The sequence below is a fragment of the Geosmithia morbida genome, assembly GCF_012550715.1.
Source record: "Geosmithia morbida isolate 1262 chromosome Unknown scaffold_20, whole genome shotgun sequence".
NCBI lineage: Eukaryota > Fungi > Ascomycota > Sordariomycetes > Hypocreales > Bionectriaceae > Geosmithia > Geosmithia morbida.
This window is the reverse complement of record NW_023336207.1, coordinates 2,521-20,164: the sequence shown is the minus strand read 5'-3', so window position 1 is coordinate 20,164 and position 17,644 is coordinate 2,521. Positions and strand designations below refer to the sequence as shown.

General features: G+C 56.0%; 5 protein-coding genes across 5 annotated transcripts; 3 read left to right on the top strand and 2 right to left on the bottom strand.

Annotated features, from left to right (window-relative positions):
• Nucleotides 1–525: 525 nt before the first annotated feature.
• Nucleotides 526–3,438, top strand: GMORB2_4376 (Imidazolonepropionase or related amidohydrolase; the record flags this gene model as incomplete). Its single annotated transcript, XM_035466351.1, has 2 exons — nucleotides 526–1,728; nucleotides 1,792–3,438. 2 exons carry the CDS (start codon nucleotides 526–528, stop codon nucleotides 3,436–3,438), a joined length of 2,850 nt encoding a protein of 949 aa, XP_035318362.1.
• Nucleotides 3,439–3,942: 504 nt separating this feature from the next.
• On the top strand, nucleotides 3,943–5,004 carry GMORB2_4375 (Catalytic LigB subunit of aromatic ring-opening dioxygenase; the record flags this gene model as incomplete). Its single annotated transcript, XM_035466350.1, has 2 exons — nucleotides 3,943–3,985; nucleotides 4,187–5,004. The coding sequence occupies 2 exons, from the start codon at nucleotides 3,943–3,945 to the stop codon at nucleotides 5,002–5,004; spliced, it is 861 nt and encodes a 286-aa protein (XP_035318361.1).
• Nucleotides 5,005–5,352: 348 nt separating this feature from the next.
• On the bottom strand, nucleotides 5,353–5,586 carry GMORB2_4374 (uncharacterized protein; the record flags this gene model as incomplete). The annotated part of the gene is made up of 1 exon (XM_035466349.1): nucleotides 5,353–5,586. One exon carries the CDS (start codon nucleotides 5,584–5,586, stop codon nucleotides 5,353–5,355), a length of 234 nt encoding a protein of 77 aa, XP_035318360.1.
• Nucleotides 5,587–7,137: 1,551 nt separating this feature from the next.
• Nucleotides 7,138–8,931, bottom strand: GMORB2_4373 (arrestin-related trafficking adapter 1; the record flags this gene model as incomplete). Its single annotated transcript, XM_035466348.1, has 1 exon — nucleotides 7,138–8,931. The coding sequence occupies one exon, from the start codon at nucleotides 8,929–8,931 to the stop codon at nucleotides 7,138–7,140; it is 1,794 nt and encodes a 597-aa protein (XP_035318359.1).
• A 7,570-nt stretch (nucleotides 8,932–16,501) lies between these two features.
• Nucleotides 16,502–17,510, top strand: GMORB2_4372 (small nuclear ribonucleoprotein E; the record flags this gene model as incomplete). The annotated part of the gene is made up of 5 exons (XM_035466347.1): nucleotides 16,502–16,551; nucleotides 16,626–16,653; nucleotides 16,958–17,020; nucleotides 17,222–17,315; nucleotides 17,455–17,510. 5 exons carry the CDS (start codon nucleotides 16,502–16,504, stop codon nucleotides 17,508–17,510), a joined length of 291 nt encoding a protein of 96 aa, XP_035318358.1.
• Nucleotides 17,511–17,644: the final 134 nt, after the last annotated feature.

Below are 17,644 nucleotides of genomic sequence, written 5' to 3'. Positions count from 1 at the left end.
GCACCACGCGGGGAGGACGTCGGCAAGGTCGGCGCTACCCCACTGCGCAGCCGGATAGCTATCCGGGCACGGACAGGGGAGAAGCTGCTGATAGCTACGAGTACCAAGAGCAAACATCAGGTGGATTCAGCGAGGACAAGGCCAGGTTTATCTATCAATTCGACCAACAGAAAGTCCCGGTACCAATCGGCCCCTCCCGCTTGTACCAAAACATTCATGATATGGCGTGCTAATGACAGCATCTACGAGTACGAGGTTTACCTGCCTGTTGCGTCGCAGCTCTCATCGCCAGTTTCTCCACAGCGTGGGGCGGCCGTCAATCAGGACCCATGTCTCCCATCCGCGACCGCAGCTTATCGCCTACATTACCTGGCACCTCTTCCCCCTCGCTGCATTCACTCTTTCTTCCTCTCATCGTCATTTTCTGCCTTTCTGTCCTTCCTTTTCTGAAATTCTCTGCTACGCTGGACACTGTACGCACACCGGTGAAATCTGGTACCTAGTACGGAGAGGGGCGACATCACAATGGGTGACAAGACGGGACTGCCGTCATATGCTGATGCGGCATCGGCGTCACCTCCCCTATCAGTCCGACTTTCGCACGTGCGCCGTCGTGGACGCGTACTCTACCGCTCACGCACGGCCAGACTTCTCATAATTGCCTGCGTGGCTCTCGTGACTCTCGCCCAATGGAAGCAGCTCTGGCACACGGAGCGTCGCGCCCCCCATCTGTCGCTCGAGAAGCTCAACGCCGACTTCGAGACGTGCAAGAAGCTGCAAGTCAAGCCCAAGGACCCAATCGGTCTCGGACGTGAGAAGAACTCTCGCTACGTCGATGGAGGAAAGCCCACGCTTATCAAGAACGCCACCATATGGGTCGGCGAGCCCGTTGCCGGCACTAGCGACGAGGATGCCCGCGCCGGACGCGGCTGGGAGTGGACGCGGAGCGACGTGCTGCTGGAGCGTGGTCTCATCACGCAGGTCGGCGAGTCCCTATCTACCAGCCGGCTGCCGGCAGACACGGTCGTCTACGATGCCGAGGGCCGCCAGCTCACGAGCGGCATCATCGATATGCACAGCCATGCGGGCGTCATGTCGCTGCCCTTTCTCAAGGGCTACGACGACACCAACGAGATGTCGGACAACCTGACTCCCTGGGCTCGCTCCAAGGACGGCCTGTTCCCCCTCGACCCGCAGATCCAGGTCATCAAGTCGGGTGGCGTCACCACGTCGCTCGTCCTGCCCGGCTCCGGCAACAGCATCGGTGGCGAGGCCTATGTCATCAAGCACGCTGTCGGCAAGGACGATGGGCGCCCCGAGCTCAGCTTCGATGATCTGCTGGCTGATCCCGACCACACCTGGCGCTACATGAAAATGGCCTGTGGCGAGAATCCCAAGCGCGTCCACGGCAGTCGGACGACTAGGCCTCTTACGCGTATGGGCGAGAGCTACGACTTCCGCCACGCCTTTGAACAGGCGCGCGACGTCGTCCGCCGCCAGGATGACTGGTGCGCCAAGGCCGAGGCCCTGGGTGTCGAAAGCGTGAATGATTACCTGCCTCAGGAGATCGCCTGGGAGTCTCTGGCCGCTGCCATGCGTGGTCAGGTTCACATCAACACTCACTGCTACACGATCCCCGATCTCGAAGCCATGGTCGACCACACCAACGAGTTTTCGTTTCCCATCCGTGCCTTCCATCACGCCCACCAAACCTACCTTGTTCCCGAGGTCAGTCCACTCCAATACATCCGGCAGGAGCCCGATTTCTCGTTACTGACGCATCGGATCTAGATCTTGAAGCGCACTTGGGGCGGCCGCCCGCCATCCTCAGCCCTGTTTGCCGACAACATGTACTACAAGACCGAGTCCTACGTCGGCTCACCCGCGGCTGGGAAGTACCTCTACGACGCAGGGCTCACACCCGTCTACGTCAGCGATAACCCGGTCCTCAATGCCCAACACGTAGTCTTCGAAGCTGCCAAGGCCTACCACTATGGCCTGCCCTACCATGCTGCCCTGTCCGGTGTCACCTCGGCGCCGGCAGATGAGCTCGGCCTGGGTAACCGTCTAGGAAAGATCAAGCCGGGCTTTGATGCCGACATTGTCGTCTGGGACAGCGACCCTCTCAGCGTGGGTGCGGCCCCGGTCCAGGTATGGATCGACGGCATCGCGCAGTATGAGGATCCCGTCGTGCTGTCCAAGCCTCTCAGCAAGCCCGTGGTTCCCGACACCTCGCTCGAGCCGCTGGACGAGGAGCCCGCCGAGGTCGCCGACGCAGTCTTTACCGGCGTGACGAAGGTCCTGCTGGAGGGATACGAGGAAGCTGCTTCCGAGACGGGAGAGCCGTTCAACGTGGCCATCTCCGGCGGCCGCATTGCCTGCGTCGGCACCTGCCGGGCCGAGATCGAGGCGGCCACCAGCGCGGGTACCAGGGCCGTCGATCTCAAGAATGGCTACCTGCACAGGGCCTACGTTGGCGTTGGCGGGACGCTCGGCCTGAACGAGATCGACGCCGAGTCGGACACGGACAACGGCGGCAACCCGACCACATTTTCCCGGGCAGTCGACGGTCTCCTCCTAGGCAGCAAGAAATTGACGGTGGCGTTCCAGGCTGGCGTCACACGAGCCATCTCGGCCCCCAAGTTCAGCGGCCAGGCCACATACCATGGCACCAGCGTAGGCTTCGTCACCAAGGCCAAGAACGGGCTGCAGGCCGGGGCCATATTTGCCGAGGACGTCGCGGTGCACTACACGTACGGACTGGCGGTGCGCTCGCACGACAAGAGCTACTCGGCTGCTTTCGGTGAGCTGCGCCAGAAACTACTGCAGGCGGCGACTGCCAAGACGACGGAAACGACTCCCTATTCTGAGGCGAGCTATCTCAGCAAGGTGCTGTCATCCGAGGCAACGCTAGCCCTGGGTCTCGACAGCGCCGACGGCATCTCCACGGTCCTGCGCATCAAGAAGGAGGTTGAGGAGCTGCACTCTGTCAAGCTCAGGCTGGCCATCATCGGCGGAGCAGAGGCCTATCTGCTAGCCGAGGAGCTGGCGGCAGCCGAAGTGGGCGTCATCCTCTCCCCGCTCCTATCGGACGGCGACACGTGGGACGCGCGTCGAGCCCTCACGGGGGCGCCGCTCACCAACGGAACGGGTGTCGACGTGCTGCTCGACGCGGGCGTCCGCGTGGCCATCGGTCTGCACGAGGACTGGCAGGTGCGCGATCTGGCGTGGTCGGCGGGGACGGCGTACCGCAACGGCGGAGGGAGGCTGGATGAGAAGGCTGCGCTGGACTTGGTGAGCGAAAATGTGTTGGATATTCTGGGTGCCGACGGAAGGGGGAACAGCCACTTTATCGTGAGCGAGGGCAGTCCACTAGAGATTGGATCTCGTGTTCGGGCCGTCGGAAGTGGTGATGGGCTTGTCTCATTATTCGTGTAACGGCTTAACAATCACTGAATAATCCCATGCGGCTTCCACCAGGTGGATGGCTATTTCTGTGCCAGGAGCGCTGACTGAACCGTAGATAGACTGGCGTTTTCTTACGTGATGTGCCGTGAGGCCGGTGGGAGGGGGGGGGGGGGGGGGGGGGGGGGGGGGGCGGGGGACTGGCGGGAGGCTTGACGCCATCGCAACTACTTTAGTCGAGACTCCAATATTCTGGATCGGTTCGATGCACAGGCCTGCATTACAAAGAAACCAGGGTCCGGTCAGCCGTCGATTTGAATGGATCGAAGCCATAAATACCTGTCTGTCCGTCAACCAGTCTCCGAGTCCAAGAGAAAGCGGCAGAGAAGAAGGAGAAGGAAAGAAGAAAAAGAGGGAGCCGGATTCCATCCAATCAGTGGTATGCGACTTTGGTTATCCCTCGGAGCTGTGATAGGAGCAGCAGCATCGTGGGCATATTCCCGATTCTACCAGACCAGCACCGACGGCGAAGTCAAGATGAGCAAACTAGCACCCGTCATTGCTCTTTCTCATGGTGGAGGTATGTTTTTTTTTTAAAAAAAAAAAAAAAGAAAAGAAAAGAAAAAAAGAAAAAAATTCTTTGTTTTATTTTCTTCTCCCCNCCCCCCCCCCAAAAAAAAAAAAAAACCAAACCAAACCAAACCAAACCTTTACTCCCTCTTACTTCACTCTACCGAAAGGGCACGATAAACTTATCCTGACCTGACACAAAATTGCCCAGGTCCCATGCCCCTCCTAAGCGACCCGAGCCACCGCTTCATCGTCCAGTCCCTCCAAGAGCGGGTTCCCAAGATCCTATCCCTGCACGGGACGGACCGACCGCGGGCCATCCTCCTCGTGACGGCGCACTGGACTACGGCGTCGCCCACCGTCACGAGCGGCCGCAATCCGGACCTGATCTATGACTACTACGGCTTCCCGCCCGAGTCGTACGAGATCGAGTACCCGGCCCGCGGAGAGCCCGAGGTGGCGGCCGAGGTGGCGGCGGCCATGCAGGCCGAGGGGCTGGAGGGCGTGCGGCAGGACGCGGACCGGGGGTGGGACCACGGGGTGTTCGTGCCGCTGAAGCTGGTGGAGCCAGACGCCGGGTCGATTCCGCCCATCGTGCAGGTGTCAGTCCTGGCGGGCGAGGACCCGGTCCTGCACCTCCGCATGGGGAGGGCGCTCCGCGGCCTGAGGGCACGGGGCGTGGCCGTCGTCGGGTCCGGCTTCGCGTCCTTCCACAACCTGAGGCTCATGATGAGCGCCATGGCGTCGTCCTCCCCGGACCCGGACCTGCTCGAGACGTCCCGCCGATGGAACGAGGCGGTCACGGCCGCCGTGTCGCTGCCGCGCGAGCCTGACAGGTGGGACGCCCTCGCCCGATGGAGGGACATGCCCGGCGGCAAGGTGATGCACCCGCCCCGTCGGGGGGAACACTTCCTCCCCCTCCTCGTCTGCGCCGGCGCGGCCAGCGACGGCGAGCAGGCTGGTTTCTACAAGGATCTGTTTGCGGGCTTCGAGATATATACGTATTATTGGGCCGATGTCGATGTTTGATGTTGGATTGGATGGTGCAAGGATTCCCTGGTTCTTGGTAGAGGAAATGGAGAGGGTTACATGTATCAGAGAATATATATATAGATGAATATAAAAGGGTCGGCTGAGGTCAGAGGACTGCAAATTATCGTTTCATCACGTACATGTATCGTGACTTTTACAAGCACAATGCCAGTCTTGATTGTTATCATCGAGGAACGATGTCAGCATGACTCTCTGAGCTAGTCTATCTTTTTTTCTCTCTCGCTTCCCGCTCCCCCGTGACTCATTAAAATGATACTATGCAGAGTACCTGTCAATTTTTCCTCCGGTAACTTTCTACTAAGCAGAGTACAGAGTACACGTCATCTACCAGAGAAACGTCCCGGCATTCCTGGTGACCATGAGCTCCGTCTCGTCGTCCCTCCTGCCCAGGAGGATATCCAAGATACCCTGGACGCCGGTGGACGGGTCGCCGGCGCCGGCGGCAGCCACGGCAGCCGGGCCGCCGACGGTGTCCAGGTTGGTGGCCACGTATCCGGGGCAGTAGGACCAGGTCTCTGCCCGGCCGCGGAAGCGCACGGCGTAGCAGGCCGTCATCATGTTGACGGCTGCCTTGGACCGGACGGGAGGGCTGGTGGACCTGAAGCTCCGAGAAGGCCGTCGACGCCTTGGCCGCGGTGCGCGCGCTGATGATGACGTGGCAGGAAGGTGAGGTGCGGATGAGGAGGGAGGCTGTCTCGAAACCGATGCCCGAGTTGCCGCCCTTTATATAAGATCATCCCTCCCTCTCTCCTCGTAGCAGATGCTCTAGGGTTATGTGGAGAGGGGAGAGGTAAAAAGAAGAAAAAGAAGAAAAAAGGGGGAGGGGGGGGCAGGGGGGCTTGCCGGTTATGAGGATGATGGTCTTGTCAGACATCATGGTCTATGGTCTAGAAATAGAGAGGGAGAGAGAGGTTGTTGTCAGTCGTGGTTGTGGTCTGTCCCGTCTTCTGAGAAATGATGGATGATGGTGCTCCCAGCAACGTCTCGAAATCACAGCACACCCCACCGCCGTCTCTCTTTATATGACAAGTACTTGAAAGCGCCCTGCCGATCTGCCATACCGGTATGGGTATCACTCTGGACTTGCATCGCGGTCGGTATGTATTGCCAAGCACATTCGCACGTAATGATATTCGGTGATCCTCATGATCAATGTGGAAGGGTTGGGACATCATGACGGCCGTTGCCTAACCGGGATACGGTCAGAATCCAGTTTGGCAGCTTGGCACCGTGCCGGCGAGGGGGCATCGGATCAGCACGGGCTGTGTTGCCGGCTGCTGTCTGTCGAGGGGGTGCGAGCGGGCTGGCATGCGCATGACAGCCCTGCTGCTTTTGGGTACCATCATTCCCTGCCGTTCCCGCGGTACCAAGTCGCATGGGTGTGGATGGAGGCAGCATTACCACCGCCAGCATAGACGTGGGCGTCCGTCGTCTCGACCGGGTTGCCTGCAGCCCACGCCCCCTTTTGCAGCCGAGTGCTGATCTGAAGTCGTGTTTCGTAGGCAGCCGTCCGGACTGCTTCGTATATGACATGTAGTGAGGCTACAATCGTAGTGGATGCTTCAGCTTACAGGGACAGGCCTGGATGATGACCATGACTCTGCTTACATGGAAACATGAAAAAGTTGCAATGAGATAATGAATGAGAGAGAGGGGCGAGGGAGAATGGAATATCGTCATTGATTCGTGAATTATAAGTCTTTATAGGGAGTATCCGTAATATGCAATATACCTTGATCCCATATACTGAGAGATGGGGAGAAGATGAAACAAAAAATAAAAACCGAAGACTTTTTTTTTCTCCTCTCTATTTCATAAAAAAAAAACTTCCATGTGTAGGAAGGAAAGGGGGGGGGGGTATCATCCATCTCTTCTTTTTTTTTCTCTCTCCCTTCTTTCTTTATGCCGAAAACAAAAAGCAGACAGAAGCAGACAAAAGCAGATGGGAGCCGTGCATCGCTTGAATAGTATAAGTCAGATAAAGACAAAAGTGTATATATATATATATGTATATATATATACGTTGAAGACGAGGTAGACGAGAAGCGTAAGATAAGGTGGGGGTTGGGAGTTTTCCTTTCGGAGGATTGTCAAAGAGAGCTCTCCTCTTCATGATTGAGAAGGTCTCCGAGAGGTAGGCTCCCCGCTGATCCGGTGACCGTGTAGAGTCTCGAGATCCTCGTACTCTACCAGCGGCTGCTCCAGGACCTCGTAGCTCGGAGGGCTGGGAGGCACGTCCTGGTAGACGGGGGGCGCCTCCTCGTCCCAGCTGACGCCCAGGCCGGAGTGCTCGGTCAGGATGACGGGGAAGTGCATGCGGAGGATGCGGCCGGTACCGGTCTGGCCGGACTGCTGAGGCCTTCCTTCGGGGGCGAACTCCTTGGAGACGACGAGCTCGACGAGCAGCGAGTGGGTGATTTGCGTGCCGTCACGCGACTTGGAGTCGCAGGCGAACTTGAGGTCGCCGTTGCGGTGGCGCTGGTTGATGGCGTAGTCGAACTCGACGTCGGCGCAGCCGTCGACGCCGGTGTAGTCCGACTTCCACCCTCCGTGTATGCTCTTCTCGCCCAGGAGGCGGACCTCGGTGCGTACGACGCCCTTTCTCGTAGGGACGGTCTCCTGCTCCTGCTCCTGCTCTTGCCCCTGCCCCTGCCCCTGCTCCTGCCCCTGCTCCTGCTGCTGGACGGAGATGACCTGCGTCTGCGTCTGCTGCTGCTGCTGCTCGGAGGTTGCGGCTGATGATGCGGTGGCGGTGGTGTCGACGACGGGCTGCGTAGAGGCAGGGAGGGGGATCTCCTCGGCCGAGGGGCTGTGCTTGTCGCAGGCGGGGGCGATGATGCTGGTGGTCTCCTCCAGCTTCCAGGTGATCTTCTTGAGGCGCCAGATGTCGAGGAGGCGTGTCTGCTCGTTGTGGGACATGAGCCCGTCGAGCTTGAGGGTGACGCGGTTGGCTCCGGTGGGGTGGATGACGGTCGGGTACGTGACCGTGCTCTTGATGTTGGTCGGGGGGAAGAGGCGGATCGACTGCTTGGGGGCGTCGGGCTGGGCGACGGATCGGCGGACCGAGAGGGTGCGCTCGAACTTGACGGTGCCGGAGGGCCATGTCGGGTTGGACGGTGCCGATGCCGATGCCGATGCCGACGCCGACGCCGACGCCGAACCGGAATGGTGGTGGTGGGAGTGGGAGTGGGAGTGGGAGTGCGACTGGGACGAGAAGGCGGACGGAGACGAGGCGGCGACGTAGGCCACGGCCCTGAGCTCGTACGAGATCTCGAGCAGGGAAGAGTTGACGGAGGCGGGCAGGTGGCCGTCCAGCAGGGTGGAGAAGGGGAAGAGGTGCTTCCCCGCGCGGAGGGCGGTGGCGTGGTGGCCGCCCAGGAAGGTCCAGGACTTGAGCTCGGTGGTCTGGGTGCGGCAGTCGTGGCAGTGGTTCTGGAAGGGCCTCTTGTGCGTCGTGTGCATGGTCAGGGTGGCGGCGAAGCCGTCGAGCTCGACGACGTCGTGCCTGACGTTGACCACCATCTGGCCCGACACCAGGGCGCCCGTGCTCTCGTCCGGGCTGCCGTGGAAGGTGATGGGCGGGCTCTCGATGCTGCAGTCCAGCTTGACGGCCGTGCTGCTGGGGTCCTTGCGGACGAAGGGGAGGGAGGCCAGGTGGCGGTGGGACTTGATGGCGTCGGCGAAGTCGGGCATCATCTTGGAGGCGTGATGAGCGTACCCGTGACCGTGACCGTGACCATGACCGTGAGAGTGACCGTGAGAGTGGTGTGAGTGTCCGCTCTCGCTATCATCCGTGTCGGAGGCGTCCGGGGTCGAGTGTCGCGATCGGCTGTGTGCTGCCTTTTTGATCTGCGCAATGTTTCCCGAAGGGTTGCGGAGGAAATTTGTGACGAGACCAGGCATTGCTGAGTTTCCGTTCTTTATTTTTTTTGGGGGGGGGGGAGGGGGGAGGGGGGAGAGGAGGGGTTGAATTGGTGTAGAGGGAAGTTTGGGGGGGGGGGGTCTTCTGTTCCTTTTCCCCCGACTCTGATGACGCCAACAGAAAGATGACTATATCTCCTCTCTTCTCCTCTTCTTCTCTTCTTTTCTGTCTGGAAGGGGGAGGAGGAAGAGGGATGCGGGGTAGAATAAGAAGAAGAAGAGGGAAAATAAAATAGAAAAGAAGCAGAGAAACGAGAAGAGAGTATGGGTAGTATCGAGGATTCCGGGGGTCACGCGGCCAGAATGCAAAGGAGATTTCCTGCGTGCCACTCCGCGCTTCTGTCGTATTATCACTGCTCACTGCAGGTCTTGCAGCATATCATGCGGCGTGGTGTAGTCGAGTTGGGTACGATATTACGGCCCCTCACTCCAAGGTCTGTCTCCGAACGAGGACCGTACAGAGAGAGGGCGTCGGGGTGCTTTGCTTTGGTGGAGGAGGAGGAGGAGGATGGACAGGAGAGAAGAGTGGATGATCCTCTTCTGTTCTCTCTCTCCCCGAACCTGTCGGCTGGTTTCCGCAGAGACCAGATCTGGGCTCGAGACGGGAGACGGGGGATGTGATGTAAGTGTGCGTGCAGGTTGGCTGATCCGGCGCCGCTGTCGGAGTCGATGCAGTCTGCCGAGACGGACGTTGTGACGGCAGGACGTATATCGTATATCCCTTCCGTGTAAGTCGTCGGCTTGTACCAGTGCCCACGGGAGATGGAGGATGGGATGTCGATGAGGGGAGGGCAGGAGAGATGACGATATAAGATGTAAATCGATTTGGAGAATGGCAAGATCAAGATGGAAAAAAAAAAATTCATATAAGAAAAAATTGATGAGGGCGATGCCGGAGTTTTAATAACAGAACAGGACGAGACCGAATCGGTGCTAGAACATGCTCGCGTCCCGGCCCCATGGCAGAGCAAAACTATGTGTCATAACCAGGCATGTGTGAATATTTTTTTTTTCTGTGGTTCCCTCTCTCTTCTCGGCGGAGAGCTGTAATACGGAGAGGTACGAGGAGGACGGCTACTGCTGCTAGTAGAAGGTAAAGTATTAGGCACAGGTAATAATAACAACACTACGAGTCTAGACGGAAGTAATAATAATGGATATTACGACGTAATGGTCGACGACCAAGGACGTAGCATTACTCCGTACCAGGTTAGCAGTAAGTAGTATCCATTATTATTTCTTCTTTTTTTTTTTCAACTTTTTTTTTTTTTCCCATGTCAAGTGAAGCCCAGGCACAGCCGGGGATGCAGAGTGGATCGAACCTTTCCGGTCCAGGTATACACCATGTACCGAGTACCGGCGCAGGGCATCCTGGCTCGTGTACAGAGTACTCGCGATCGACAGCGGTAGCTGGGACGAGGATGCGGAGGGAGCAGAGAAGCGCGTCGAGGTTGCGGTTGCGCCTCGAAGAGTACCGGTGACGACCCACGGCTGCGCACGTACGGGTAGAGTGACGGGTCGTGATACATGTACGTGCAGACCGTCACCGATGTAATCAAGGTAGCGTCACGGCTCTCGACTAATTCCCAAGGGCGTATTCGACCTTGTCGGACTACCCATCCATCTCCCAAAAAAAAAAGAGAGACCTCTGAACGGTAGGGACCCCGACATGTCGTCTCACATTGGGTGATTTATTACGTACAATTGCTCATGCCTTGCGTCGTCCTCGTCACCCGTGCCCAGCACATCACCAGACGACAACACACACAAGACCGCTTTTTTTTTTTTCCTCTTTTTCTTTTTCTTTTTTCGACGAGTACGTCTTCTTCCCTTCTGGCACGTGGCGTCCCCTCAGCCCCCGCCTAGGCGCGGCCCTCGGAGGGGGAGGACAGGAGTAGGATCGACCGTGGTCGTGATCGTGTCGGCGGATATGTGTGTGATGCTACGTCTTCGTCAGGCGGGTGGAGGGGATGAGGAAAGATGAGAGAAAGATGGAAGGTGCTGTGAATCCAACGGGCCTTCATCTTCAGAGAGCCTCGATACAGGTACGGAACGTGATCGCATGTGACGGTCCTGCCCTCCCTTGTCTCCCCTTACCAGCCCGATGCACCAGCCCGGTGTGGATGCGTTGCACTCGCTCGCTCTGCCACATCAGCACATGTACGGGGGGTGACGATGATGATGCCTTCCATCGTGACGGGCTCTCTCTCTACAGAAGCACCTCTGCGACTTTTCCAGAGACGGTGTGCGTGCTCCAGACATCGGTAGTCAGTCGTTGGCTGGTGGCCGGCCGGCGCTGGCCGGGCGGGTTACCGCTCCACAGAGGGGGGGGCTAGAGAGGGCGAGGGAGCATAACAAGTATCATTATGGTGTCAGCCTGTGCACGGCGGAGGAGTCACCCTCGATGACGTTTTCCCAACGGCCGTGGATTTTTCTTGCTCTCCCCCTTACCAAAAGGCCGCTGTTGACTTACCCATCATCACCGCCCATGTACGGGGGAGTGCTTGGCTGTGGTGATATACATCACCTGGGCTGGCAGTTGCTGGCAATGCCCATCTCCTCTTCGAGGCACGGACGGGAGAGACTTGAATTCGATGATATCCTCCCCTTCCGGCAGAGCCGAATGATGAAATGATGAATTGCATCGTGCGAGCAGAGCATTCTCCTCCTCCCGCCCGCTCCTCCCGTTCCGAGCACCGTCCCCCCTTCGGATCAGGATGTCATCCGTCTTACCACCTGCATGGCTACTCCGTACTGTCAATGTAGTACCTGTGAGAGGGATACATGCATGTTGTATATGCTATATACATGTATGTCGTATATACATGGTTGCTGTCTATGCACGTATGTGGTATATACATGTATATTGTATGTACATGGCTGCTGTATATACAAGTATGCGGTATATGCATGGTTGTTGTATATACAAGTATGCTGTATTACATATATATATACGTTTATATATATATATATATGCACATACACACACATATATATATATATATATGTATATACATCGCCGTTACATATTTACATATATATATATACTTGCATATATAGATGAATAGAACCCCTCTTACAAAAATATATATATAACCAGAATCTCTCTCTCTCTCTCTCTCGTGTATCCACGGCTCTAGTCATAAGATGTATTAGTTACCAGCTGGGGTGTGGGGCTCTTTCTCTCCAGAACAAGGGGGAAGAAGGAAAAAAAAGTTTTCTTCTTTCTTTTTTTTTTCCCTTCTCGTCTTCTTCCCGCCCCACCGATCACCCGCCGGTAGCAAATTTTCTGTCTTCTTCTCTTCTCTCTCTCTCTCCTTCTCTGGGGCACCCTGTCTACCTCTTCTCTGTGGGTCAAGCTTTCCAGCCGGGAGACTGCCGGGTTGCAAGAAGGGGGAAGAGGACTTGTGACTCGAGGCCTTCTGACACCGGCATGACATGTACCTCGTACGACTATGGATACGTACTCGTAGTATGGCCGAATCCACTGGAAGAAATTTTCCATCTACTAGGGGCATGTACGGATACGGATACTCGAGATGTCCTTGGCCGTAGGGCGGAGAGAATGAGAGGAGAGGGATCGCTACTGCCATGACAGATTATAGAGTGTGGCTCGATATGCTCGTACAATGTATCTTGCAATTGTACATCAAAGGGCGGTAAGCGTGCTGAGGGGAGGGGAGGGGGGGGATGATGAGTACTGTAAGACTATATAGTCTAAGTCTATCGATAGAGAGAGAGAGAGAGAGAGAGAGAGAGAGCAATCGTACAGGAGAGGAGATGATTGTAGGAGAAATACATCATGCGTCGTTCACTGCCGTCGAGAGAGAGACGACCCTCGTGGGCTCATGCGAGTAACGTAATGGTGATGTATAGTATGATAGACCGAGCATGCACCACAGCCGGAGAATCCAAGAACAGAATTGAGGGGCAGGCCATGAAAGGAGGCTGTCACTAGCACGATACACCGGGTCGATGGCTTGTGTACGGTGATGCTTGCTCTGTCTGTATAGTCTGTTGAGTAACACATGTACGGCAGAGAGAGAGAGAGGAGGGAGAGAGAGAGAGATGAAACTAAACTAACCAGGCTAGCCGCTGCAAAAGGTTTACCCCCCCTTACCAGCTAATAAGTAGCTAATAAGTAGCTAGCAAGTAACAATGATATGCAGGATACTCGTATTCTGACTACTTGCTCTACTGCATGCACCCACGTCCCACGTGCCCGTTCCTTTTCTGTCCCATCCAGGTCATTCGCCATCATCTCTCCTGGTGACGAAGCATCACGATCCACCGACGGGCCTTCGAGAACGTACGAGTTTTTCTGGCTCTCCGTGTCCGCTGCACGTGCAAGCAGCCATTGCAGGTTACAGGCCACTGGCAGGTTAGGTAACAGATGACAGTACGGGTAATAATATGTGACGGGGCTCTCTTGCTGCCAGTCCCTCAGCAGCATCCCCATCGGTATCGATCAAGCCTCCGGTGCGACAGCCTCGCCCCTCTCGGCCGCTACGGGGGGGGGGGCGACGAGGAGAGAGATCTCGGCCCCGCCACTGCCACCGTCACCGTCACTCTGCCACCGTCACTCTGCCGATAACATGATCCTATCGCCTCTTCCTTCCGTACGACGGTATAACGTCAACGGCATATCAAGCTGGTGGTGATGCGGTGCATGCTGATGCTGATATGCTGCATTCCAGCATCGTCAATACCACTGCGCGCCTCTCGCTTCTGCTGCCTGCCCTCCCCCTCTTCAAGCCTTCTTCCCCGGCTGTCTCTCTCTCTCTCTCTCTCTCCCTCGTGCGGGATAATATCATGCACCGTTCCGGTACCTGATGATGCCATCCCTCCCCCGCAAGATTATGACTCTGGGGTCTATCGATTCTCTCTACTCGGCATCACGCTTCCATATGATATTGCACATTGTATGCTTGCTGTATCACCATCACCACCGTGTATCATCGTACTATTTCTCCATCTTCCTCCCCTCCCCCCTTTCCCTCTCCTCTCCTTCTCCTTTCCCAGCTCAGCTCCTCAACTCTTCTCGACCGGGGAGAGCAGAGATGTTGGAGGATGAGTCGACTTCGGATCCCGTCCGGATTCGCACACACAAAACCTGTTGAGGCTCCTCGCGTGCGTCTCGAGTACGTAAGAATTATTGCACCACCCCCCCCCCCATACACCTTTTTTTTATTTCATCTAAAAAATAATTATGTAAATGAATAAATAAAAATAGTAAAAGTCGTTCTACCTGCATTACGTACCTTGTTGGGTCCTATAATCAATCGCGATTCGCCAGAGCACGTATTTCGATCGAGTAAAGGAATACTACCGTGAATGTAGCCGCCTAAAGCATAACGTCGTCTCTACCCTGTCACCGGCCGGCCATGGCCCAAGCAACCATTCATTCACGCTCGGTGGTGGGTCAGATCTGTTACAGCTTGCAAGCAGGGAGAGGAGAGGATGAAGAGAATAAAGGGGGGGGGGGGAAGCTACGGAGGGTCAGTCGTCGCTGTCGTCGCTGCCGTCGCTGTCGTCGTCCTCATCTGAGATGGCGCCATGTTTGTAGAGAGGGGAGCAGAGACTCACCGTGATGAAGGATATGAATACCTGTAATATCTGTATTGCACGATACGACCTATTACGGAGCATCACCATCATCATCATACTCATCATGCTCCGACGACATTGCAAGGCTCGTACCGTACTCTCGTCGTCATGATGTACTCCATATCTTCCCCCGCGCGTCGCCGTCAAATCATGCCGAGGACATGCACTCCGCGCGCGCGGGGGAGCAATGGTGTATTGTGGGAGATTCGCCCGTAAAACCTTCCGACTTCCTCCCCCATCCTTCCGATCTTCTCTACATCTCATCGATGGGTAAGATCTGGACGGGCCTCGGTCAGCGCCAAACCGGCCATTTTTTTTCGCTACCGCACCATCTTCACACGACACGGGCTGTCCCTCTCCGATATCGGTTCCTCTTCCACCCCCTAGGGCTCTCTTCTCTCTCTACTCTCTCGACTCTCTCCCATCCAGTCAGCCTCGAGCTGGAATTGATGTCGGTCACAAGACAATAGCTGTCGACGGTTGAAGGTTGACGCCTCTTCAATCGTAAGCGTGCGTGTACATGTGCTGTGCTTTGACTAGGAAGAGAAGAGAAGAAGAAGAATAAAGTCATGGGAAAGGCGTCTTTGACGACGAGCATGTCAACCATGTCATCCCCGATCCGAGTCCAGACCTCCGATCGACTACAGCCAAGAGAGAGAAGAGGGGGGGGGGGGGGGGGGGGGGGGGGATAGCGAATATAGGTTGATCGATCAATCAATCAACCTACTATCACACCATCCTCATTCCGTCTTGCGCCCACGTGCGGGGTGGTGTGTCTCTCTCTGTGTGTGTGTGTGTGTGCGTGTGTGTGCGCGCGCGCGTATCGACATGTGTCCTGCTGGATAGTACTCGTGACCGACTCTGCCATGGTATCATTACTACTACACGGCGAAGGGCAAGAAAAAAAAAAAGACAGGCTTCCGCTAGGGGTTCCCCGCTGCCTCGTTCGGAGGTCCCCGTCGGGGAGGGGATGGAAGGCATCAGACGGGGTCGTCGGTGTCTGCCGTCACCGACAGCGTACGTATACTCTCACCCGTATGCATTGCCTGGACAGGTGCCGTCTTATCTACTCCTATCCCCCGCATACTCTTGAATCTCCCCGGATCCCGCCCAATTGGCACGTAGATGGAACCTGTATTCGAGAATATTCTGGATCCGAAGAATCCGTCTCATCCCCCCCAGAACGAGGCGGAAGCTGACTCTGCTGGACCGTATGCGCGCATCGCCCCCGAGACATTGACCTACCCGGTAGGGCACGCCGAGGGGAAGAGGTAGTCAGCCGTAGCAGTTGTTTATTAGTAGTAGTCGTCCGTGAAGTGGTAGATGATGAGTTGGCGTCCATGATTTTTGCGCTCTAGAGGTGAACGGTGAAGAGAAGAGGGCAGGCGGAGTGCTCGGAGCGTCGTTTCCCCCTTCATCTTTATATCTTGGTATGGAAGTAATAATAAAAAAAGGGTCGACCGATATGATATCTGGCCATCGAGGACTCAACCTCTCATCCACCCTTGTGAGCACTTCCAACAACTCACCTCTCTGAGAAGGAAGAATTGGAAGATACGAGAAGATGCAGAAGGAGAAGGAGAAGAAAAACACCAGATCAATTCATAAACTGATCATATCCCAACACAGAGCGCAGAGTTTGCAATTACCCAGACGTGCATACCCCATCTCCATATATTCACATCAACACACCAGCTTACCAGCTACTGCCTGCTGCTTACTACCGCTTCGGCGAACCTTTTTTCCGTCGTCCCGCCAAGATTTCCCACCTCCAACCTTCTAAGCTGCATGCTTTGCTACCTGACCGCATCCAAAGTCGATTCCAAGGGAGAAAAAAAAAACAAGACAAAAAACAACCACCAATTTCCTCGACCCTCGACGATCTCGAAACCTCGTCCACACGTTCCTCCCGACCTTCCCCTCCGTCCACCACTCGCACTGCACAATGACCGGACGCGGTGGCGGCGGTGGTCGCAAGGTTCTCCTGCCTCCCATGTGAGTATACGCGCGGGAACACCACACCACACACTCCCCCCCGCATCGCATCGCATTGCTGACTGATCTTGCAGCAACATGATCTTTAGGCTTCTCCAAAGCGTGAGTCTCCCTCGCTCCTGCTTCACCCGCTTCGGCTTTCCGATCATATCCCGTCGGAACCTGGCTATGCCGAGACGAGACGAGACAGACAGACCCCGAGAGCGGACCGCCGATCATCTTGAGAGCCAAACGTGCCCTGCCGACCCGATGGCGTAGATCTAATCCCCATGGCTGGCATGGGGCATCTCCTGTGCAACGGCCCGATGCAGAAGCACGGGGACCTCGCTCCCAGCTATGAGCCGCACAGCGCACACATACAGACACAGACAGACGTGCGCACGGTACCTAGGCTAACAGGTTGCAGAACACGCCCGTCAGCGTCTGGCTGTACGAGCAGCTGTCCATCCGTATCGAGGGAAAGATTAGGGTGTGTATCTCTCCTCCTTCTTTTTCCTCTCTCTCCTTCTTTTTCCTCTCTCTCCTTCTTTTTCCTCTCTCTCCTTCTTTTTCCTCCCTCTCTTTTTTTTTTTGGTGGAGGGGGGGGGGGTTGGGGTTTCCTTTATTCTACGGGGTTCTTTTCTTCTTCTTCTTCGGCTGGGCTATATGGGTATGCTCACACATGGACCAGGGATTTGACGAGTTCATGAACCTCGTTCTCGACGACGCCGTCGAGGTCAAGCAGATTACCAAGACGAATGACAAGGAGACGCGGCGATCATTGGGTGAGTTTTTTTCTCTCTCCTTCTTCTTCTTCTTCTCTCCTCCACCCCTTCTCTTTTCAGGTTGAAGATGTAAAAGGGAAAGGGAAGGAAAGGGGATACCTCACATCTCATATGCACTTGATATTGACGGAATCAATAGGGCAAATCATGCTCAAGGGTGACAATGTGTCTCTGATTCAGAGCATCCAGGGTTAATATCTGATAGAGAAAGTAATAAGAAGGATGAGAATACATAGAAAAAAAATCGTCATGAAGAAAAGAAGGAAGAGAAAACATGCAGATGGTCACTCTCTTGCAACTTGGAGCGGAGGAGGGGGGGGGGGGGGGGG